Source organism: Salmo salar, chromosome ssa21, assembly GCF_905237065.1.
Source record: "Salmo salar chromosome ssa21, Ssal_v3.1, whole genome shotgun sequence".
Classification (NCBI taxonomy): domain Eukaryota; kingdom Metazoa; phylum Chordata; class Actinopteri; order Salmoniformes; family Salmonidae; genus Salmo; species Salmo salar.
This window is the reverse complement of record NC_059462.1, coordinates 22558483-22584259: the sequence shown is the minus strand read 5'-3', so window position 1 is coordinate 22584259 and position 25777 is coordinate 22558483. Positions and strand designations below refer to the sequence as shown.

The following is a 25777-nucleotide window of genomic DNA, read 5'->3' as shown; positions in this document are numbered from 1 at the left end:
AAACAGGTGCTGTTAGATTACAATATCATTTTTCAGACCGTTTGGAACAATGTAAACAGCATGAAATAACTTATAAGAGTACCAGAGAATCTGTTGTGATGTTTTTTGTAAAGCCTTTACTACAGTAAAGACTGAAAACAGTTGCATTTATTTGTGAATGCAATTTCCGAAATGGAACAGTTTATTTATTGTTTACGCTAATTATTACGAGCCTGCTGGTGCCTACCACCGCTCAGTCAGACTGCTCTATCAAATCATAGACTTGATTATAACATAATAACGCACAGAAATTCGAGCCTTAGATCATTAATATGGTCGAATCCGGAAACTATCACGTTTATTCTTTCAGTGAAATACGGAACCGTTCCGTATTTTGTCTAACGGGTGGCATCCCTAATTCTAAATATTCCTGTTACATTGCACAACCTTCAATGTTATGTCATAATTACGGGAAATTCTGGCAAATTAGTTCGCAACGAGCCAGGCGGCCCAAACTGTTGCATATACCCTGACTCTGTGTGCAATGAACGGAAGAGAAGTGACACAATTTCACCTGGTTAATATTGCCTGCTAACCTGGACTTCTTTTAGCTAAATATGCAGGTTTAAAAATATACACTTCTGTGTATTGATTTTAAGAAAGGCATTGATGTTTATGGTTAGGTACAGTCGTGCAACGATTGTGCTTTTTTCGCAAATGCGCTTTTGTTAAAGCATCCCCCGTTTGGCGAAGTTGGCTGTCTATGTTAGGAAGAAATAGTCTTCACAGTTCGCAACGAGCCAGGCGGCTCAAACTGCTGCATATAGCCTGACTCTGTTGCAGAGGTGACACATTTTCCCTAGTTAAAAGAAATTCATGTTAGCAGGCAATATTAACTAAATATGCAGGTTTAAAAATATATACTTGTGTATTGATTTTAAGAAAGACATTGATGTTTATGGTTAGGTACAAGTTGGAGCAACGAAAGTCCTTTTTCGTGAATGCGCACCGCATCGATTATATGCAACACAGGACAGGCTAGATAAACTAGTAATATCATCAACCATGTGTAGTTAACTAGTGATTATGATTGATTGATTGTTTTTTTATAAGATAAGTTGAATGCTAGCTAGTAACTTACCTTGGCTTCTTACTGCAGGCTCCTCGTGGAGTGTAATGTAAAGCAGGTGGTTAGAGCGTTGGACTAGTTAACCGTAAGGTTGCAAGATTGAATCCCCAAGCTGACAAGGTAAAAATCTGTCGTTCTGCCCCTGAACAAGGCAGTTAACCCACCGTTCCTAGGCCGTCATTGAAAATAAGTATGTGTTCTTATTTAACTGACTTGCCTAGTTAAATAAAAGGTCAAAAAAATAATAATATGTAAATAAAAATAAATGAAGTACTTTTTTTTTTTTTAAATGTAAATAAATAAATAAAACAACCAAAAAAATGTAAAAGAAAAAATTGAAAGATTTTTTTTTTTAGCAAATCGGTGGCCAAAAATACCGATTGTTATGAAAACTTGAAATCGGCCCTAATTAATCGGCCATTCCGATTAATCGGTCGACCTCTAATCTAAACCACTGTGAAAGATCTTTTCGACAACCAGAAATAGTGTATTTTCAGTTGTCTGAAGCTATTATACAAAACCAAAAAGCAAAAAATGCAAAAACAAAACTTAATTACAGGAAGCATAGAAATAGAGCACACAAACCAGATCTACTGCTTCTCAGACTTGCTTTCAATGACAGATCTATAACTCATATCTCTATGTGAATTTGGTTGGGCTTTAAGAAACTTTTGTGAAGGTTTGGTGTGGTATGGCTATTATTATTATCCAACTTTTTGGACCTGTGAAGGCCTTTAGCTTCTACATTACATCAAACCCAACCGTTATATTTTCCAGTGATGAAGACATGGATGTCTCATGGTATGGTGGAGTACGCAAAATGGGTCAACTCTGAACACCTTCATCAACTAAATGTTTTGACATTCAGGTCCAAAAAGTCACTTTCTGATCACTTCTTCCACAGGAAAACATGAATTCACTTCTTCCACGGGCAAAAAGTGACTGAATTCAACTGGATTTACCCTTGAAGTAATCCCTGTCCCTTCCTAAAAAGCCTCCTTTCCTTTCTTTACCTCCACTGAACTATGATGTACTTGGGTAGAAAGACAAAGTTTTTTTCACTCAGCAGACAAGTGAGTAAAAACATATTACAATATCAGGACACAACCCTGTCACTTCCCTCCCTCCTAACTAGTACTGTGATGTTATTGTAAAATACTTCTGTAAGTTCCGCTGGAATCCAGAGAATTTCAAAAAATTATAAACATTCAAAATTCCGATTATGTCGGTGAAAAGCAATCAGACAGTGTGTGCCGTTATCTGTAATGAAGCGTTGAGGTTAGTGACCTGAAAAAGTGCTGCTGTCTGTCTGCATTAGCCTAGCATTCAGTTCAGCCTGGCTAGACGGACAGTAATGATTGTGTCTTCTTCACTGAAACTGAAAGTAGGGGGAGAGGGGATTTCTGTCAGACTGTCTCAAACATTATGATGGGAATTGGAAAAACATTTAATCAATGTTAAAGGCCCAGTGCAGTCCAAAACTTGATTTTACTATGTTTTATATATACACTATATTATACAAAAGTATGTGGACACCCCTTCAAATTAGTGGATTCGGCTACTTCTGCCACACCCCTTGGTGACAGGTGTATAAAATCGAGCACACAGCCATGCAATCTCCATAGACAAACATTGGCTGTAGAATGGCCTTACTGAAGAGCTCAATGACTTTCAATGTGGCACCGTCATAGGATGCCCCCTTTCCAACAAGTTGGTTTGTCAAATTTCTGCTCTGCTCGAACTGTAAGTTCTGTTATTGTGGAAACATCTAGGAGCAACAACGGTTCAGCCGCAAAGTGGTAGGCCACAGAAGCTCACAAAACGGGACTGCCGAGTGCTGAAGTGCGTAGCACGTAAAAATCATCTGTCCTCGGTTGCAACACTCACTACCGAGTTCCAAACTGCCTCTTGAAGCAACGTCAGCACAAGAACTGTTTGCGGGGGCTGCATGAAATGGGTTTCCATGGCCGAGCAGCCGCAAACAAGCCTAAGATCACCATGTGCAATGCCAAGCGTCGGCTGGAGTGGTGTAAAGCTCACCACCATTGGACTCTGGAGCGGTGGAAACGTGTTCTCTGGAGTGATGAATCACGCTTCACCATCTGGCAGTCCGATGGACGAATCTGGGTGGGGCGGATGCCAGGAGAACGCTACCTTCCCCAATGCATAGTGTCAACCGTAAAGTTTGGTGGAGGGGGAATAATAGTCTGGGGCTGTTTCATGGTTCGGGCTAGGTTCCAGTGAAGGGAGATCTTAGTTCCAGTGAAGGGAGATCTCAACGCTACAGCATACAATGACATTCTAGACGATTCTGTGCTTCCAACTTGTGGCAACAGTTTGCGGAAGGCCCTTTCCTTTTTGAGCATGATAATGCCCCCCGTGCACAAAGTGAGGTCCATACAGAAATGGTTTGTCGAGATCAGTATTGAAGAACTTGACTGGCCTGCAAAGAGCACTGACCTCAACCCCATCAAACACCTTTGGGATGAATTGGAACGTCACCTGCGAGCCTAATCGCCCAACAGCCTAATCGACCTCACTAATGCTTGTGGCTGGATGGAAGCAAAAAACATAATGGCTACATTGAACATTTAAGTTCCTAATATGTTCCTAAGAGGGATGTGTGAACATGATGGAAGGAGCATTTTTCTTGTCACTACACACATAGAGCTGCAAGAGATCATGTTTTCATGGACTTGACATGAGGGATAAAGATTTCAGGAGCTAAATGTGAGAACACTGCACTAGTGTCTATGGGTAATTGTGGTGCCAAAACTACCCTCTCAGGAGAATTCTCCCCTATCCCATCAGAAAAAAACTAAGAGAGGCTGTGCTTGACACATACAGTTGAAGTCGGAAGTTTACATACACTTAGGTTGGAGTCATTAAAACTTGTTTTTCAACCACTCCACAAATTTCTTGTTAACAAAATATAGTTTTGGCAAGTCGGTTAGGACATCTACTTTGTGCATGACACAAGTAATTTTTCCAACAATTGTTTACAGACAAAATATTTCACTTATAATTCACTGTATCACAATTCCAGTGGGCCAGAAGTTTACATAGACTAAGTTGAGAAAATGATGTCATGGCTTTAGAAGCTTCTGGTGACATAATTTGAGTCAATTGGAGGTGTACCTGTGGATGTATTTCAAGGCCTACCTTCAAACTCAGTGCCTCTTTGCTTGGGAAAATCAAAAGAAAATCAGCCAAGACTTCAGAAAAAACATTGTAGACCTACACAAGTCTGGTTCATCCGTGGGAGCAATTTCCAAATGCCTGAAGGTACCACGTTCATCTGTACAAACAATAGTACGCAAGTATAAACACCATGGGACCACGCAGCCATCATACCGCTCAGGAAGGAGATGCGTTCTGTCTCCTAGAGATGAACGTACATTGGTGCGAAATGTGCAATTCAATCCCAGAACAACAGCAAAGTACTTTGTGAAGATGCTGGAGGAAACAGGTACAAAAGTATCAATATCCACAGTAAAACGAGTCCTATATCGACATAACCTGAAAGGCCGCTCCGCAATGAAGAATCCACTGCTTTAAAACCACCGTAAAAAAGCCAGACTATGGTTTACAACTGCACATGGGGACAAAGATCGTACTTTTTGGAGAAATGTCCTCTGGTCTGATAAAACAAAAATAGAACTATTTGGCCATAATGACCATCGTTATATTTAGAGGAAAAAGGGGAAGGCGTGCAAGCCGAAGAACACCATCCCAACCGTGAAGCACGGGGGTGGCATCATCATGTTGTGGGGGTGCTTCACTGCAGGAGGGACTGGTAAACTTTACAAAACAGATGGCATCATGAGGGAGGAAAATTATGTGGCTATATTGAAGCAACATCTCAAGACATCAGTCAGGAAGTTAAAGCTTGGTCGCAAATGGGTCTTCCAAATGGACAATGACCCAAGCATACTTCCAAAGTTGTGGCAAAATGGCTTAAGGACAACAATGTCAAAGTATTGGAGTGGCCATCACAAAGCACTGACCTCAATACCATAGAAAAGTTGTGGGCAGAACTGAAAAAGTGTGTGCGAGCAAGGAGGCCTACAAACCTGACTCCGTTACACCAGCTCTGTTAGGAGGAATGGGCCAAAATTCACCCAACTTATTGTGGGAAGCGTGTGAAAGACTACCCAAAACATTTGACCCAAGTTAAACAATTTATAGGCAATGCTACCAAATACTAATTGAGTGCATGTAAACTTCTGACCCACTGGGAATGTGATGAAATAAATTAAATCTGAAATAAATCACTCTACTATTATTCTGACATTTCACATTCTTAAAATAAAAGTGGTGATCCTAACTGACCTAAGACAGGATTTAAATGTATTTGGCTAAGGTGTATGTAAAATTCCCGACTTCAACTGCAGTGTGGATGAAGGCCCCTTATAAAGGCCTGTGTGTTTGAGGATGTTGGGCCCCCGAGTGGCGCAGCGGTCTAAGGCACTGCATCTCAGTGCAAGAGGCGTCACCTGGTTCGATTCCAGGCTGCATCACATCTGGCCGTGTTTGGGAGTCCCATAGGGCGGTGCACAATTGGCCCAATGTCGTCCGGGTTTGGCCGGGGTAGGCCATCATTGTAAATAAGATTTTTTTCTTAACTGACTTGCCTAGTTAATTTTTTATTTTATTTAACCTTTATTTAACAAATTCACCTGAAGTCTAGGCTAAGGGCCATATGTGACCCACCACCAAAATTCGGTACTATGCAGCAAGATTTTAAATGGTGTTTTTTTACTTTGCATAAAAGTAGAGACTCAAAGCTAGAAAAGTGTACATCATACACTGCAGTTGGGGAACAATGAGAAAGTAATTCTGCTTTGAAAGTTGATAAACTTGTGACCCCACTTTTGAGAAAATTAGCCTTGAATATTTTGGTACACCAACTGGAGAGCTCTTCTTTGTCTCCACCCATTCAGCGTCGTTCATACCCGCTTAAGCCTTAGCCCCACCCATCTCTTTAAGGATTCACATGAGAGGCCATGTGCTAAACAGAGTGAGAAGTGTAGTAAACAACCAAAGATTTCAAGACTAAAAGTGGTAAAAGTAGTAGCCTACAATAAGGAAAAACTCCAGATAAAAAAATATACTTTTTCTAGTCCTTGGCCTATATCCTAATACGACTTTGGTGCAGGTCATGTTGTTCTTCACATTACCATCTCTGGTAAACACACACTATATCAAATAAAATCGATGTTTATGTGTCACATGCACAGGATACAGAAGGTGTAAATGGTTACACGCATAGTGCAATATCAAAAACAAAGTGTCCAGAATTTTTTAAAAAATATTTTATCATTATTAGATGATGCTTACCCAGACACACTTGTCTAAATTGATGGGTCATGTGAAGGAAATACTATAACCACCCTCCAGCCACATCTAGCTAGGTGGATGGGTCACTATTGTCTAGACTTGTACACGTGTTCATGAAATACAATAGATGGCTGTAATCACCCACCGACACACCTGGCTAACTTGATGGGTCATGTAATCACCTGGCAAAGTGAAACAATGAACCGGCATAATCCCAACTAACACTACTACCAATATAAACATTGTCATAGCTGTAGTATGAATCTGCAGGTATCTAAAGCTGACAAACTAGGTTCAATGTTAGCTAGCTATGTTAGCTAGATAAAGCGTACTGTTAGCTAGCTAGCGAGCGTTAACTTGCAATGAAAACAACTTTCACAAAATTAGAAACTTATAATATCTGAAAATGTTGCTAGACTCTTACCTGTATACATGGATGAACGCGTCACGGCAGACTGGAACCATCTCTGTTTTGTTTGTAGCTACATCTTCTTTGGCCAGTATTGTGCCAAGTCACTCCGGTTCACACTGACCGTGGCGTGTGCAGAAAGTAGCCCACCACAACCTTTTCCAACTTATCTGTCGATAGTGCCTGCTAAATTCAGGGCATCAACATTCTTGAGAAAAGTAGTAAAACTTTTGTAGTTCTCGATGGCTAACGCTATATCTTTCAATGCCTAGCTTCTTGAAACGGGTCACATATTCAATCAAATCCAATATGGGCATGTTAATTGGGCATGCATGGCAAATAATAGATGCACAACACAAGAAATGTGCATTGTTATCAATGCAAGAGATGTTTGGTTTCTCTTAACTATCATGTGATTATCTGAACACTGTAGGGCCTCTGGATCCCAGTGCCAAAGAGCCTTGGGGCACCCTAGTGACATCCGTCAACGAGCTGTTCACTGCTTTCCTGCTTTCAGCAAGGAATCTTAAATGCATTCAATGGGGGACACAAGTCTGCTTTGAGTCATAATATTGTTGCTAACCTAATCGCCTACACTAATGCTAATGCAAATGGACTTCTGCTCTTCCATAACACTGTTTATACCAAGCTAACCTCTAACCCTCCACCTGGCACAGGAATTGCAGGAAATAAGCTTTAAAACCACAAGATAATTATCTGCGCTACATGGAGAAATGTGTAGAATTGCACGAAATTGTCTTAAAAATGCAAAAATTCCTCTACACCGCTAAGATTGGGGCTACTAAAAATCTCTAAAAAATGTAAGCCCACCACCTAAGCCCCTTTTTGATCCCCCAAAAATGTTGATGTGTGGGTGTGTTTTATTTTCATTTAAAAAATATATTTTTTTAAATGGGCGAGAGGTCAATTTTTAGGGGGATTCTTGCAATGAAATTATATTGAATTCTGCTTATATAATCACACTATACCACAAAAAAACAGATTCATGTCCATAGGGGGAGTAGCAGGGGGAGGGTGGAGCAGTAGCTGACTAGTGGTGGCTATTCAGCAGCCTGATGGTCTGAGGGTAGAAACTATTGGCCAGTCCATGATGCTCCTGTACTGCCTGTGTCGGAGTGATTGAAGTGGGGAGAACAGGGCATGGCTTGGGTCCCTGATGATCTTCTTAGCCTCCCTGCGACACCTGGTGTTGAAGATGTCCTGTAGGGCAGGCAGTGTGCACCCAATGGTGCGTTCAGCTGCGGCATAAAGTTCAAATGCCGAGACTCCGAGATCATTGAGTGCTTTTGAAATCTGTAGCCCATCTCTGCTGCGCTGTACCAGCACAATGGACAGCGTCCTACAGCAAGGCCACTTTTGGTAATGAATACGTGACCCGTTTCAAGAAGCTAGGCATATGTCGCAAGTCACTATCTCAACCCAGCCCAGCCCAGCTCCATCAAGCCTCTTATCCATCTCTGCATGGGCAGCTTCAATGGAGACTGAATAGGAAGTAATATACTCCTCTCAATGGATCAATGCACTCACAAGCCTGCCTACAGTCTCACTGTATATTTAACAATGTCCTCACTGTGGATTTAACAATGGGGCTTGTCCTTTACCGCACAACAAAGTGGGTCTACTTTAAAATGAATAGAGTGAATTACTGTCCATTTGCATTACCTTAGTCAGGGACTCAGGCAGGCTTAATAAAAAAGCCAATATGTAATCACTGTGCAGGGTGTGGGCACGAGTGTGACACGAGTGGGGAAGTGTGTGTTAATGGTAGGAAGTGTGTGTTAATGGTCTGTCAGTCCTGCCCTCGGGCCCGACTCCACAAGGGGCTAAAGGGTGCTTACTCCCTCAGTTCAAACGTGAGCCCCCTCAGTTTTTTGTCCCTATATAAAAATAGCAAAAAAGTGACATTGATTGAGTGACATGCTGGTGCAACACCCGTCTCTGGATTACATCTTCAAACTAAGGGCAACCATGGCATCTAATTTAGTCAGAAAGTTGTTTTTATTGCAAGTTAAAGCACACTGCCAGCTTGTTATCTAATGTTGATCTGTATGGTAATTTTATTAATATCTTAGAAATCTATTTGCATTGCTAGTTATAGCCTAATGTTAGATAGCTAGATAACATTGAAACTAGTTGGTTAGCTTTAGCTACCTACAGACTAATGCATGGTGGCTAGCTATGACAATCAGTTTGTATTGCTAGTAGTATGGGTTGGGATTATGGTTCCTTGTTTAGCTAGCTAACTACTTGTCTAGACAAAAGACTCCACTATGCAAGTAACCATTTCCCTGTACCGTTTACACCTTCTATATCCTGTGCATGTGACAAATAAACGTTGACTTTATATATTGTGTGTTTACCAGAGACGGTAATGTGAAGACAAACATGTCCTGCACCTAGGTCAGATTAGAATATAGGCCAAGGACTACATCAAGTGTACTTTTAGCTAATACTTTCAACACTTTTAGTCTTGAAATATTTATGTTTACTACAGTACTTTACTCTGTTTAGCACATGGCCTCACATATGAATTCTTAAAGAGATGGGCGGTGCTAAGGCTTAAGAGGGTGTGAATGATGCTAAAAGTGGTAGCCTAGTTATTCATGCGTGGAAACAAAAATACTGAGTAGCAGTTTGGCTTAGAATACTGACAACTGCGAATGTGAACGAATGAATGAGAACAGAACAAAACAGCGGTACCAAGTAGTAGTCCTAGTAAACAAAATATCAAATCGATAAATGCATGACACAATCTATATGTAGGCTAGTTACATTAACAATAAACAAACGCAGTAAACAAAAAGATGAATGGAGATCCAAACAGCCTACAGCCTACTACAGTGAGATGTAGCCATGCACAGCTGCTTGCCAAATAAACAAGCCTATAAAGGCAAACATGGAAAATCATTCAGCTCGCTCATGAGTTCAACAACATGTTGTGATACGGCACAATACACTTATGTGAATCAAATTCGAACCACCTAATTAATTAAGCAATGCCAGCCTACCATAAACACGCTTCGAAGACGTACAGAAACTAAAACCAATAGGCTATCAAATAAACCATAATTGAATGTATCTATTTCTATAATGAAACATACGTACATATGTAGCTACACCCAGGGACATCATTTGGGTTCTTCATTGGAATTATACTGAATTCTGCTTATATCACACTATACCACAATAAACATAAAAGTTAAAATGCTTTTTGACCATGATGTGACAGGTTCAAGGGCAAGAAATCGCCACTGCGCTCTATTAGCACCATGGACATCACCCTACACACTAAAGCAAGATTTTCATAATAAACAACCAGCTAGATTGTTTCAATCTTACCTTTTCAAAAGAGTTGCAGCCTCCTTGATGCTCTGTGGAACTTTCTGAGTAATCAATCACTCCATTTTCCCTGAGATCTTCTTGTAAGATCCCCCTCAAATGCCAGTTGGGTTAGTTGAGCTTTCCTCGGGTGTAGCATGCTTCTTCTGTGCTGACTGAACACGTTTGTCAAAGTGGAAAATGAGTTCTCGCATGTAGCTGTGGACGCCCCAAAAGTCAGTCCATGTTTCAGTGCAGTAAGCACGGTCGGCATAGAGGAGAGAGGCTCAGAGAATTGTTGCAGCATATCAAGTGGGGTCCATTTGTCCTCATCGGAGCCAGAGCGGGTGAGCGACACCAATCTCAGCTTCCACCAAATCTATTTTGCTTAGATCCAGCAATGGTTTCACCTTTTTCACATCTGGAAAGTCATGGCTCTCGGGGTCAAGGGCACACATGGCCTACACCAGTTGGCTGTTGTGTTCGCTGAATCGTTCTGACATTTCACCGATGACAGCATCCAAGAACAGTCTCTAAGGCTCTTTGCTTGATGCGTGCATAGCAAATCCTTTAGTACTATCAACAGCATTCTTCCAGTTAGAACAGCCAGCTTGGGTGAAGGCCTTGTCTGCGTTAGCATTGGGAAACACAGAACTTTCGACATTGGGAAACAAAATGCTGCATCAGCAGTAAACAAGTATTCCAGTCACTCTCTTCCTATGACCCAGTTGTTATTAAATGATCGTATTTGGACAGAAAACCTGTGGCTAGGGTAGGATTTAACCTGGGCTGGCTCCTCTGTTCCAACATCATAATGAACAGTCGGAGATGGAGGCGGCTATGGAGCCATTATCCTGGCGGCGCTTGTGGAAGGGTGGGTAGGCTCTGCACACACAGCATCATCGCTGCTGGGCTTGGCGGCAGCCTCAGTGGTTTGATGCTGCTGCTGTTGCTCGTCGCTCTCCTTTTTTTGGGTACTTTGGTACAAAGTTCATTTCTGATATCCATCGTGGCAGATTAGCTGGTTTGAGCTAGCTAAATAGGCTAAGGCTAATAACACGAACACTTTTTACAGTTAGCCAAGAAGCTAACTAAACTCGGCAGTGGCGGGGTGTGAGGCAGAGTTGAGTGAAGCAGCTTCAACGGTAAACTTCACAGCGCGGGCCTGCCCTTATAAATCAAAATATTACAGGTGGGGGCATATCACGTTATTCACTTTGCCAACCACAGAGATGAGTAGCACCCCCCCCCCGCTTTTTATGGAAACCCAAAGGAGTCATACCTATGTGTGTCACAGAGGCGCGCCCTGTCCATTGTGCTGACACACTCAATCATGTAAACTTTTTTAGCTTTTTTATTGAACTAGGCAAGTCAGGTAAGAACAAATTCTTATTTACAATGACGGCCTACTTGCAAAGCCCCCCCGGCAAAACCCTCCCCTAACCCGGACGGCGCTGGGCCAATTGTGCGCCGCCCTATGGGACTCCTGATCACGGCCGGTTGTGATACAGCCCAGGATCGAAACCGGGTCTGTAGTGACACCTCTAGCACTGCGATGCAGTGCCTTAGACCACTGTGCCACTCGGGAGTCCTTAAATAGGGACATAAAACTAAAACTGAGTGGGCTCAAGTTGAACTGAGAGGGTAAGCCCCCTTTAGCCCCTTGTGGAGTCGGGCCTGAGGGCAGGCTATTGTAAGGCCTCACACACACACACATTCCTGCCTCCCATTACACACACTTCCCCACTCGTGCCACACTCGTGCCCACACCCTGCACAGTGATTACATATTGGCTTTTTATTAAGCCTGCCTGAGTCCCTGACTAAGGTAATGCAAATGGACAGTAATTCACTCTATTCATTTTAAAGTAGACCCACTTTGTTGTGCGGTAAAGGACAAGCCCCATTGTTAAATCCACAGTGAGGACATTGTTAAATATACAGTGAGACTGTAGGCAGGCCTGTGAGTGCATTGATCCATTGAGAGGAGTATATTACTTCCTATTCAGTCTCCATTGAAGCTGCCCATGCAGAGATGGATAAGAGGCTTGATGGAGCTGGGCTGGGTTGAACTACACTGGATTATAGTGTACTGTACGAGGCCTGAGACTACTGCATGGCCTACTGACTACTGTCTCTCTGTGTGTGTGTGTGTGTGTGTGTGTGTGTGTGTGTGTGTGTGTGTGTGTGTGTGTGTGTGTGAGAGACAGAGAAAAAGAGAGAGTGTGTAGCATGTAGGCAACACTTGTAAACAAAGGCTGTTCTAATGGAATAAGGCTGAGGTTCAAACAGCAGGATAGGCAGAACTGTAGGCAGCTCTTATTCTATAGTCCATATTGACACTGACACCATCTGCCTGAGCTGTCATATGCAACTGGCCCACCCACGACCAGACACACACACACACACACACACACACAACAATATTCAAGTAGCACTAGGCTTATATCATTACAGAGCACTAATTATGGCCCCTCACTACACAACCCACACATGTGCACGCTCACACACATACACACTCACACCCATCCATTGTTCTGAGTTGATCAGAGGCCTGATAATAAAAGAGAGAAGCCTGAAGGTAGAGCACATCTCAAAGTAAAACTATTGGACTTCTTCCTGCTACAAACTCCCAACACATCTCCCTTTCCCCTCCCTCCCAACTTCCTTCTTCATCTCCCATTCCCCTGCAGTCTTGGGAACAGAGTGAATCAATATAACAGCAACATGGCACATGCACACACAAACGTGCATGCTCACATACAAACACCAACACACTCGCTGACAGACAGACAGGATTTGTGCCTGAGGTCAGTGTTCTAAAATTGAGAGCTTAGGCCTAAATCCCGCTCACACACACACGTGCCAAAATCTCGTTCACACACATACTCTGGGACAGCACACTGCAAAAACCCTACTCTTCCCCACACAGTCCAACGTTAAGCCGACCTATATATAGGCCTATATTATCACTGTGCATCTAGCCTCGACATTAAACCCTGACGATCTGGACCATTAGGCTTTTAAAGTGACGCCTTTGCAAACCACTGTGTTGTTGTTTGGTAGGGTTTCCCCATTCCCTTTGTCTTTTCTCACAGGATCAAATCAACAGTCTACTTCACCGCTCCGTTAAACAAAACTCTGTAGTCTACTAGGAACCAAAGACTGATGGTGCTTATTCAAATGTTGTTCAAGTGTTGTAAACCACACTGGAATTGACAGAAACAAAATGAGTGTGTCTATGAGTGCAGCCAACAGCGGCGATTTGAAGTGTTCGACTTTACTATTGTAGTCCTGTCTCTTTCGATATCTGTTCTGACCGATCGGCCGTTGGGCTGGATTGGGACTAGGCTGGTATGATAGCAGCTGCCGCGAAACACAGATCGTGGATCAGATAACGCTATCCCCAATCCTGACCTTAACCATCAGGAGTAAAATGCTTAACTGACCATCTACCAGTGTCTAGGGGAAACTTCATCCTACAAATGTTTGTTTTATGTGTGTGTACCTAACTCCTCCGGATGTATGGTATCAAGTACAGAGAGAGGTATTTTGTCGGTCAGTGTCTTTTACATTTCTCACACAGGTTTCAGGCCTGCCTAAACATGTTACAGTAGGCCCAGTGCCCAGTCAGTACACACCAGGGTTGGGTGTTATACAGTAAGCCGGGCATTTTGAAATACCCTCTGTATGACTTTTCCAATACCGTCTTTGACGTTATTTTAACTTTTTACAGAAATACCTGCAGTCAACTTGTGCACTAGGTAATACATAAAGTAGATTGCTTTCAACATTTCGCCTGTTAGATTATTTTTCATTATGAAGCTTTCCGTTACTAGTTTCCCAAAACAGATGTTTGAGCCAGTCACATGTGGGTTTTTTTTTACAAAGAGGGACAACAAGCAAAACAGGAGCTTTGTGAGGCGAGTCACTCCTGCAGCGAGGTGATCAAGTTACATTTGTCTGAAATTCACTACTAGTGTTTGCCAGCTATATATCGTATAACCATTAAGTTAACTATCTAAGATGTGTATAATAAACTCTCTACAGCTAGGTTTTGCTAACATAAGTGGCTAATGTTAGCTTGCAAGATCAAGCTTTTTCGTAACAGCAGCAGAGACAATCCCCTCCCGGATAAAGATCCTGCTGTCTAATATATGTTTTGTGCATGGTGCAAACGGCGTTTTTATATACTTGCATAACTTTAGAAGCTGGGTTGTCTCTCTTAGTGGTAAATGTTTGCATGCGCTCGTTAGCATTTACCTTGCATCCGCTATGGGGATTCCTTAGTACTTGTTAGCATGTTGTTAGCATACCGGTAAGTGACTTTTTTTTGGGGGGGGGGGGTACTTTTGGGGGAAAAATGCACCCCTTGTGTGCAATACCGGTAATAACGTATAACCCAGGATGGCACAGTCACAGTATGAAGGTATGGAAATCTGGATATCGCCCAACCCTAAAACACACAATGTCAGTACACACAAAACACACACACACACACACACAGTGGCCACTGTCAACAAAGCCAACCCAGCCCTGATCCCGTCAATATGATGATTAATGTGTTTCTGCCTTTGGTTTTACACCTGATTTTCAAGACCTGATTTTCAGGGAGAGGCTCTTGCTAACTGCCTGAAAACCTACTATCCAATGTACTAAATCTAATGCACGGATAGCCTTCTGTATAGTGTATTTTTTGAACACGCGCTTTGCTGTTGTTTAGAGTAATATAAAATTCCCTTTCCAATTGTGTAATTACACTCAACCTAATGACTATGTAATTACAGTGCAACTATTATGCAAATGCTAGAGTGGAGTAGCCTACATCTAAACAGGACACCAAGGCCATGATTGACTATACAGACTGAGAGGGTTGGAATGCATTGGGACTTGAAGCCTGCCGAATCCCTATTCATTCACCATAATCATCATTCTGATGTGTCATCATCATCCTAGACTGAGAGAATCAGACCCATACAGCGGCTGTGGTGGAGGCTCACTTACAACATGCAGAATAGAATAAAGAACATAGAAAAGACATGTGCTGTCACTGCAGGAAAAAAGTATGCACCCACAACATAAGGAGGAAGACAAATTCATCCACAGAGAAGTAATCATGCATTTTCATTGGCTCTGAAATAATTGGATTTCCTGGGAGTGACCAAATGAGGAAAGATTCTATTGTCACATTTGCATGTAGCCTAGTCACAACTGCAAGTGACAATATGAAGATAGCCTTTTAGTACAACATGACACATTGATTGCACATGACTCATGCGATTGTCTCATACCTGTAAGATATCACAGGCCATGACTTATCTGACATTGCTAATAGAGGAATGTGTAACATGGGAGACTTGCATCTTGTACAGGAGATTGAAGGCTATGAATTAAAATCTGTAACTCAGACGTGGTAATATGCACTACAGCTCAGCTGTCATGACCGATACAGGGTGTGTGTGTGTGTTCACTCTCCACCACACCATGATGAACTGTGAAGTGTCTCCTGTGCATGTTGTCACACAGACACACACAGAGAGAGAGAGAGAGAGAGAGAGAGAGAGAGAGAGAGAGAGAGAATACTCTAGACAGGGGACACATTCGAGGAGATACAATGTAACCGCATCGTGTAATAAAAGGCAACAAACATTACACGTACTTTCCAATGACCTCACACAGCTCGTACACATCTTCAAACAGTACGTCGTCGTCCGCCATGGTCCAGCGAGGCTGGGGAAATAATTCCCCCCAAATCCGTCCTGAAACGTATGTTCCAAAGCAAATAACCACAACAAACGGACGTTTTTGTGAATACAAACTGTTCTGCTCTCTGTAGCCTAGGCTACTTGAAGCGTAGACTAATCACCAAGGAGTTGGGAATAAAGCTTCCCCAATTCCAATGGGTTAGAAAAATATTTTTCCCCCAAAACGCTGCGCAGCTGCGGTGGTTCGACTACGGTGCCAATGCTTCAAGGCAACTTGAGTTTTTCAATAATCCCGTTGTCGGTCTCCGGTTCTGCCTCACCTTGCCCAAGTTTCCCGGTTTCCTACTTAGGCTACTCCTCCTCGAAGCCTACCGTGGTATTGTAAAACGTTATAATAAACAACTCGAGTCGCGTGCCCCCGTCCGCTGATCCACGTTCGTCAACCGTCCAGAACGCACGTAGGCTACAACCCGCTGCAAAAACCACAGCTATACTCTGTGTATCTTGCAGAGTTCAACAAAACGAACTATTTACTCAAAATACTGTTTCATCTAAATAACACATACGAGTAGTCTAACTACATTCTTTACATCCCAAAATATGTGAAAAGGTTAGTTTCGTCCCCCTTGAAAAGCGCGCATGGTTCCCGTGCACACGCGACTTGATCGGGAAGGTAAAACTATTAACTGAAAATGGGCTTCAGGGGCGTGCTCTAATCCTCTCTCTCTCTCTCTTTTGCTTTATCGTTGCTCAAATGTTCCTCTCTTCCTTCGTCGCTCCTTGTCCAGAATAACCAAGCTCCTCCCACCCAAGATTATAAAACTGCCCCGCCATCCACCATTATGGTTCCGCAGGAGCGGCTGCGTTCCGGGATCCCACAATTGAAACACACGGTGCTTGAGCCAAGATGACGTGGCGGGAGCGCCTTTGTGGTGGTTTTCGAGTCGCAGTTTCCCGATTCACTTTAAATTAACAATAAATCACAACAAGGTGTACTTTTTCAATGTGCAAATGACACCCCAGCATGCACACGTAGGCATTTAAACCTGCAATATGTAACTTTTTGGGCGACGCAACCAAATAGACATAGAAAGGTAGATCTGTCATTCTCATTGAAAGCAAGTCTAAGAAGCAGTAGAGCTGTTCTATGAGCACTATTTCTATGCTTTCTCTGCTTAAATTACGTTTTTGTGTCTTTTACTTTCGGTTTTGTACACCAGCTTCAAACAGCTGAAAATAAATATTTTTGCTTATGGAAAATATATTTCACATATTTTAGATGGTACAATGATTCTCTAAAGAATACTTGTCACATTAACTGAAATTAGGCAACCTATTTGAATTTTAGCTACCAGTAAATGGCAGAGCAATTTCTGCATAGTGCACCCTTAAAGCCCCGCTTATTAATTATTTAACTCAAACAGAACTCATTCTGTGCTATTGAATGGCAGTAGTGGTGTGTGGGTAAAGTCTCTGAGGAAGGCAAGCCAGAAAAAAATTGCCATATTACAACCTATGTGTTGTGATAATTGCGTTGTTTGCTCAATAACTGTTAGTTAATATGCCTTGCGACCGTGATATATGGGCCTAAGGCTGAGACAATAAGAAGACACAGTGGCAGAATAAATTCAACCACACCTTTGTTTCATCACAAAACCGGAGAGCAACATCTGTCCGGTGGAGTCCACAAAGCATATTGCATGTTACAAACAGTTACATAACTTACAGCATGGTCAATCAAGTTAATGTTTCGGACATTTTTGGACTACTAAACCCCTATTGATTTAGAACCACAGAGAGTTACAGCAAGTCGCAAAGAAAACAGGAGCTGCCTCCACTATTCCAGCACCATTTGAACTTCAACATTTCAACATTATCAAATCACCCAAGTTTAGTCTAATACTGTGACAACTAAAAGATACCACAAACAATTCAGTCCAATCAAAGTCAGTTAAATATGATGTGGCTGTCCATGGTTCTGATTTATCTGTGCGTTTGTGTTAGTGTGCGTGCGTGCGTGCGTGCGTTCGTTCGTGCAAGTAGAAAAAAACATGTTGACTCAATATACTTGCAATCCTCTGTCATAGAGAACAAGCTTTTAGATTTTGTTGTCCTAGGCTAGCTGGCTAAGATGCTTGCTCATTAGCCTAACTTCCTTTTTTTTGGCAACGATGAGCCAGCTAGTTAACATTAGCCTACTATAGCGATCTACATATTGAACTTGTATCCTCTCAGGCCAGAGGAACAACCTATGAATTTATGGTTGGATCAGAATCACCATTATAATCATTGGCCAGTATGGAGTATTAGATAAAACCACAAGTCCAAATCCCTCTCACCATCCATGGCTAATTTCGGAAAGGGACACTTTTAGCTAGCTAGCTCGCCAGCAGAGGACAACAACACAACAAGATGCAACAATTCAAGTTTTTTCTGTCAATGACGTTTTGCTCTTGATATGATGTGATTGGTTTCAAGCCAAATCCCTTGACCCTTTCTTTTGGTGTGCCAGTACGATTCACAGTTCAGCTCACTCAGTTTATCTCAATGCTGATTGGTTATTCTTTTTTGCTTTTTGTTATCAAGGGAGGCCAAATTCTTTCTGGCTTCCCTTGCATTCAGTGCTACAGGCGGCACCAATGCCATACTCTTTAGGACTATACAGCATCAGATACATGGGCTACACATACAGAGACAAGGGGGCGCTGTTTCACGCACTCGGATGCTTTGTCTGGTGAGATACATTCAGCCTCTGCGAATTGAAGGAGAAAGATAAATAATTTTTGTCTCTCTCTCTCTCTGTGGTTGCCCATGCTATAACCTTGCTGCCAATTCTGAATTACTAGTCATTTGTGGGCAAGACGGATAATGTATACCAGTCTAGGCTCCTCAGAGGAGGAAGGGGAGGACCATTTCATAACAATTAAAATGGTAAAACATTTAAAAATGTATTCCTTTTAGTTAAAACTATACTAAATATAATCACGTCACCAAATAGTTGATTAAAGCACACTATTTTGCAATGAAGGTCTACAGTAGCCTCAACAGCACTCTGTAGGGTAGCACCATGGTGTAGCCGGAGGACAGCTAACTTCCGTCCTCCTCTGAGTACATTGACTTCAATACAAAACGTAGGAGGCTCATGGTTCTCACCCCCTTCCATAGACCTACACAGTAATTATGACAACTTCCAGAGGGCGTCCTCCAGCCTATCAGAGTTCTTGCAGCATGAACTGACTTTTGTTGTCCACCCAATCAAAGGATCAGAGAATGAATCTAGTACTGAAAGCATAAGCTACTGCTACCTAGCACTGCAGTGTGGTGAGTAGTTGACTCAAAGAGAGAGAAAGACAATAGTTGAACAGCTTTGAACAAATTAATTTCTTCAAAAATGAAAGAGAAGCAAGAGAGAAATAGAGAGCGAGAGATTTCGTCATTTCTTTTTGCTTTCAGTTTCACTTACTTGGCCAGCAAATGAACCTAGCTAGTCTAGCCTACTGAAACACCCTGCTCAAAGAGATGAAACACCCTGCTCAAAAGGATGCTATGTTAGCTAGCTGGCTATGACTATCGAACACAACACTGGAACTCTTCCAGGTCAAGGTAAACTTTTGGTTTTATTAATCTATTGAACCGGGGCCCGCCGGTGTAACTGCTTACTGACTTTACACTGTAACGTTACTGCATGATTGTAGCGAGTTTACTATTGCGTTAGTTCTATTAGCTATGCTGACTATGATGTTACTTTAGCTAATATGGTGACAACGATGTAGGCTGTGTAGTGGTTTGGCTTGGAAAGGTTTTTCGCCTGTAGCTGATGTCTTGTGCATTGAAGTCCACATTGAAGTCCACAAACGAAGGGAAGAGGTGAGAGGAGGAGAGAGCATAGCAATACAACGTTGTTTCAGTATGATATTTTGGATAAAGGAATAAAGACAGACACCAATGTCAAGTTCAATAGCCTTGTTCATGCATTGTACAAATCCCTACACGCGGAGTCCGGGGAACAGTCCGGCTAATCGATTACCTATCAACTAGACTCCGTAACAAACGTGGCTGCTATGAAAGTGAACGTTGTATTCATTCCGCCAATTCTGTTGAAAAAAAAATCTTAAACGGAAGCAAACGGAATAAAACGGAGATAAACATACCTGAATTTGTCCAATATAAACTCTTGTTTGCAACTGTTGGACTAATGATTACACCCTATATCAGCTAGATGCAGGCAAGAGTGTTCAAGGCAGTATTGAATGTGTCACTGTCTGTCCATGTGTCCCTGTCACCTCAAATTTGTCTCTAGACTTGTGTGCATCATGTACTAGCATAAACCAATCACTGTTACTTTGAACTGGGTGAATGGAATATGAATGAGAGTCATCCAATATGCTGTAAAAGAAATAAGGCCATGCTCATGAAAAAACATTTGTCCTCCCTCATCTTAAACGGCACCGGTTATGTATAAAGCTGGAGAATTTAGGTCACTGCTTCCTGTGTTGAATTGCCTGTGAAATTGCGTCTGTTTCCTCAACTACCATTGTCCCGAAAAACAAGCCTATATCACCCCTCGCCACACACACACACACACATTAGGAACCAAACAGAAGCAAACAAGCAGAAATTGTGATGGACCTACTTAAATTTGTCCAATAACAGACGCTTACTAGATAAAAACAAAGTTTTATTTTGCTGTGGTGTGCACTGATGAATACACCCCAGGTGAAATGCTCAGGATGGAGCTTTTATTAACAGTGGGAGGAATAAATCTGGGAGCTGTACAAAATATATACAACAAAAATAACAAACAGCACATTGTATAAAGGACATCAAATCTTAATAGTGCTCTCAAAAGAAAACCCAGGCTTTTTCATGCCATAAACCTGGCAGCACACCAACCTGTCCCCCTGTCTGGCAGACACAGGAATGACCAAGGGCCCTATTCAATCTGTAAAGCTGATGTGTTACAGATTGCGCTATAGAAATTCATAGGCAATTTCCGATTAAGTGACTTAAGCAGCGTTTACCATGGATGCAGTCTTCGCTAAAGCGGGAACATTGCTTTTAAATTTCAATCACGCTGTAAAGCTAAAATTCCCCAATTAAGACTGAAAAGAGCCCAAAGTTAAGTTGAACACCTGAGATAGGCCTTCTTCTTCTTCTTGTGCATGGATCCACCTACTGTGCGGGAGTGTGTGGTCCATCACGTTACATTTTGTGAAACAAAATTGAAAAATAATGGGTAAATGAAAAAAATTGCACCACCAACTAACCCTACAGCCATACACCACTATTTCATAAAACATTTAAATTAAATAAAGAGATAAAACAGCACCCCATTCCACTACTTTGACCCTAACTGATCCTACACCAGGGCGACGGCCTGGAAGGACGGGACTATTTAGTTCAAACACACCTTGTAACTCTCCTGCAGTAAAATCTCGTACACCCGAGTACTTCTCTGCAGCTGTCACCACAACATCTATTTTCTGGGATTTACATTCCATTTCTGCGGTACAGTTGATAACCAATACAATGAATGCTAAGAAGCCAAACTTATTGAAGCACAAATTCGTATCACTCTGCTAACAGTGGAGCCCAACCAAATCAGGTAGACCGACCTCATTAACCCCTAATTCTTCATCTTGTGTTGATTTTTTTTGCTCTCTGGTGCATTATCCTCAGGGTAACTGTGAACTTGTTTAAATACCTTATTTTCAAATACAGATGATAAGTGCACAAAAGTAATTTGTACATTATATTTTGTTTTTCAGATGTGACCTTCCAGTGACTTTCTGAGCTCACAAAGGGAAACAATACATTTTCGAGTCTTAATTGTCTGTGATGTGTGCCTTTTTTCTGTTGCACTTGACATGCATTTCATTACATTTCTTGCACATATTTCACCATATATTATGAGCTATGTTTTACTCATATATACAAATATATGTATTATTCATATATAAATAATCATGCATACTGTTAAGTATAGTTTAAAGAAATACATGTAAATATATGAATAGCACATGTATATAAAATGCATACTACCACATACAGTGCCTTCAGAAAGTATTTATACACCATTACTTATTCCACATTTTGTCATGTTACAGCCTGAATTCTAAAGGGAATTCATAATAATGACCCCATAACCCCATAATGACAAAGCGAAAACATGTTTTTAGAAATGTCTGCTAATTTATTGAAAATTAAATACAGAAATATCTCATTTACGTAAGTATTCACACCCCTGAGTCAATACCTTGGCAGTGATTACAGCCACGAGTCCTTCTGGGTAAATCTCTAATAGCTTTACACACCTGGATAGTCCAACATTTGCCCAGTATTCTTTTCAAGAATTCTTCAAGCTCTGTCAAATTGGTTGTTGATCATTGCTAGACAACTATTTTCAGGTCTTGCCATAAATGTTCAAGTAGATTTAAGTCAAATTGTAACACGGCCAGGTAGCCTAGTGGTTGGTGCGTTGGACCAGTAACTGAAAGGTTGCTGGCTCGAATCCCCAAGCTGACAAGGTAAAAATCTGTCGTTCTGCCTCTGAGCAAGGCAGTTAACCTGGATGCTGAAGCTGTTGATTAATGCAGCCCCCCACACCTCTCTGATTCAGTTAGAAGACACATTTCAGTTGTACAACTGACTAGGTATCCCACTCAGGAACATTTACTGTCTTCTTGGTAACCAACTCCAGTGTAGATTTGGCCTTGTGGTTTAGGTTATTGTCCTGCTAAAAGGTTAATTCATCTCCCAGTGTTTGGTGGAAAGCACACTGAACCAGGGTTTCCTCAAGGATTTTGCCTGTGCTTAGCTCCATTCCATTTCTTTTTTATCCTTAAAAACTCACCAGTCCTTAACGATTATAAGCATACCCATAACATGATGTAGCCACCACTATGCTTGAAAATATGGACGGTGTATTGTATTTGCTCCAAACATAACACTTTGTATTCAGGACAAAAAGTGAATTGCTTTGCCACATTTTTGCAGTATTACTTTAGTGCCTTGTTGCAAACAGGATGCATGCTTTGGAATATATTTATTCATTTCACGGCTTCTTTCTTTTCACTCTGTCAATTAGGTTAGTATTGTGGAGTAACTACAATGTTGATCCATCCTCAGTTTTCTCCTATCACAGCCATTAAAAGTAACTGTTTTAAAGTCACCATTGGCCTGAGCGGTTTCCTTCCTCTCCGGCAACTGAGTTAGGAAGGACAGCTGTATCTTTGTAGTGACTGGGTGTATTGATACACCATCCAAAGGGTAATTCATAAATTCACCATGCTCAAAGGAATATTCAATGTCGGCTTTTTATTTTTACCCATCTACCAATAGGTTCCCTTCTTTGTAAGGCATTGGAAAACCTCTGGTCTTTGTGGTTGAATCTGTGTTTGAAATTCACTGCTCAACTGAGGGACCTTACAGATAACTGTATGTGTGGGGTACGGAGATGAGGTAGTAATTCAAAAATCATGTTAAACACTATTACTGCACACAGAGTGAATTCATGCAACATATGTGACTTGTTAAGCACAATTTGTACTCCTGAACTTATTTAGGCTTGCCATAACAAAGTTGTTGAATACTTTTTGAATCAAGACATTACACATTTTCAATTAGAATTCATTTGTAAAAATTTCGAAAAACACAATTCCATTTTCACATTATGGGGTATTGCGTATAGGCCAGTGACAAAAAATATACTTAATCAGTTTTGAATTCAGGCTTTTAACACAACTAAACGTGGAAAAAGTCAACGGGTGTGAATACTTTATGAAGGTACTATATGGATAAGTAATACATGTAAATATATTTACATACACAACCAGTCAAAAGTTTTAGAACACCTACTCATTCAAGGGTTTTTCTTTATTTTTACTATTTTCTACATTGTAGAATAATAGTGAAGACATTAAAACTATGAAATGACACATATGGAATCATGTAGTAACCAACTAAATGCACACTCTTGGCATTCTCTCAACCAGCTGCATGAGGTAGTCACCTGGAATCCATTTTAATTAACAGGTATGCCTTCTTAAAAGTTAATTTGTGGAATTTGGCGTTTGAGCCAATCAGTTTTGTGACAAGGTATGCAGAAGATATCCTTATACTCAACATCAACTGTTCAGAGGAGACTGTGTGAATCGGTTCTGTAACAACAGATGCTGGGAGACGAGAAGCAAGTACAGGGTGTGGACTTAATAATAAATACACATGAAACAAAACAAGAACAGCATTTGGACAGGAGAAACATAACAACATCAATGCTGACTCGGGAATGAAACTGAGGAAGTGACAGATATAGGGGAGGTAAATGACGTGATGGAGTCCAGGTGAGTCCCATAATTAAGCACAGGTGCGCGTAACGATGGTGGCAGGTGTGCGTAATGATGAGTGAACTGGTGACCTCGCGCACCGGAGAGGGGGAGCGGGAGCAGACGTAACAGTACCCCCCCCCCCACTCTAGGGGCACCACCTGGCGTCCTACCTGGGCGAGCTTGGCTGGCCGGCCGAGGCATGGGAGCCTGATGAGCCAGCTGAGGCATGGAAGCCTGATGAGCCAGCTGAGGCGTGGAAGCCTGACGAGCCAGCTGAGGCGTGGGAGCCTAATGAGTCGGCGGAGGCGTGGTAGTCTGACGAGCCTGCTGAGGCGTGGGAGCCTGACGAGCCAGCTGAGGCACCCTGATTGCTTCGGCAGAGGCACCCGGACCCGACGTCACCAACAACAACAAAAAACTCCCTGATGCTTCCAATTGTAGAGTCAGCATTCTGTAGAGGTTTTGTAACGGCAGATGCTGGGAGATGAGAAGCAAGTACAGGGTGTGGATTTAATAATACATAGACATGAAACAAAACAAGAACACCGTCTGGACAGGAGAAACTTAACAACATCAACATCAAAGCTGACCCTGGAATGAAACTGAGGACAGATTGCAGTGACTGGGTGTGTTGATACACCATCCAAAGGGTAATTAATAAAAAATAAATGACGTGATGGAGTCCAGGTGAGTCCCATAATTAAGCCCAGGTGCGCGTAACGATGGTGGCAGGTGTGCGTAATGATGAGTGAACTGGTGACTTCGAGCACTGGAGAGGGGGAGCGGGAGCATACGTGACACTTCATGGTCGAATTGCTGCAAAGAAACGTCTACTAAAGGACACCAATAAAAAGAAGAGACTTGCTTGGGCCAAGAAACACAAGCAATAGACATTAGACTGGTGGAAATCTGTCCTTTGGTCTGGAGTCCAAATTGAAGATTTTTGGTTCCATCTGCCGTGTCTTTGTAAGACGCGTTGTGGGTGAACGTATGATCTCTGCATGTGTATTTCCAAACGTAAAGCATGGAGGAGGTGCCGTTATGGTGTGGGGGGGCTTTGCTGGTGACACTGTCAGTGCTGCATCAGATGACCTGGCCTCCACAATCTCCCGACCTCAACCAAATGAGATGGTTTGGGATGAGTCGGACCGCATAGTGAAGGAAAAGCAGCCAACAAGTGCTCAGCATATGTGGGAACTCCTTCAAGACTGTTGGAAAAGCATTCCAGGTGAAGCTGGTTGAAAGAATGCCAAGAGTTTGCAAAGCTGTCCTCAAAGCAAAAGGTGGCTACTTTGAAGAATCTCAAATATGAAATATATTTTGATTTGTTTAACACTTGTTTGGTTACTACATGATTCCATATGTGTTATTTCCTAGATTTGATGTCTTCACTATTATTCTACAATGTAGAAAATAGTAAAAATAAAGAAAAACCCTTGAATGAGTAGGTGTTCTAAAACTTTTGACTGGTAGTGTACATGTCAAAAATCAAAATGTAATATGTAAATATATTTATGAAATATGTGGCATAAATGGACATACAGTATATG

The 25777-nt window shown here is 41.8% G+C and overlaps 1 protein-coding gene across 16 annotated transcripts in view; it reads right to left on the bottom strand.

Moving 5' to 3' along the window:
- Positions 1–16646, bottom strand: part of LOC106581943 (peripheral plasma membrane protein CASK) — a 212035-nt gene extending 195389 nt beyond the window's left edge. For 4 of the 16 annotated variants that reach the window (XM_014164474.2, XM_014164482.2, XM_014164479.2 and 1 more), the window contains exon 1: positions 15855–16645. In XM_014164474.2, the coding sequence (XP_014019949.1) occupies positions 15855–15913 (59 nt within the window). In that variant the 5' untranslated portion in view covers positions 15914–16645. Of the gene's footprint in view, positions 1–15854 lie in introns of all 16 variants that reach the window. The other 12 variants (XM_014164478.2, XM_045704541.1, XM_014164483.2 and 9 more) reach the window with 5 other exon arrangements.
- Between the last annotated feature and the right edge of the window lie 9131 nt (positions 16647–25777).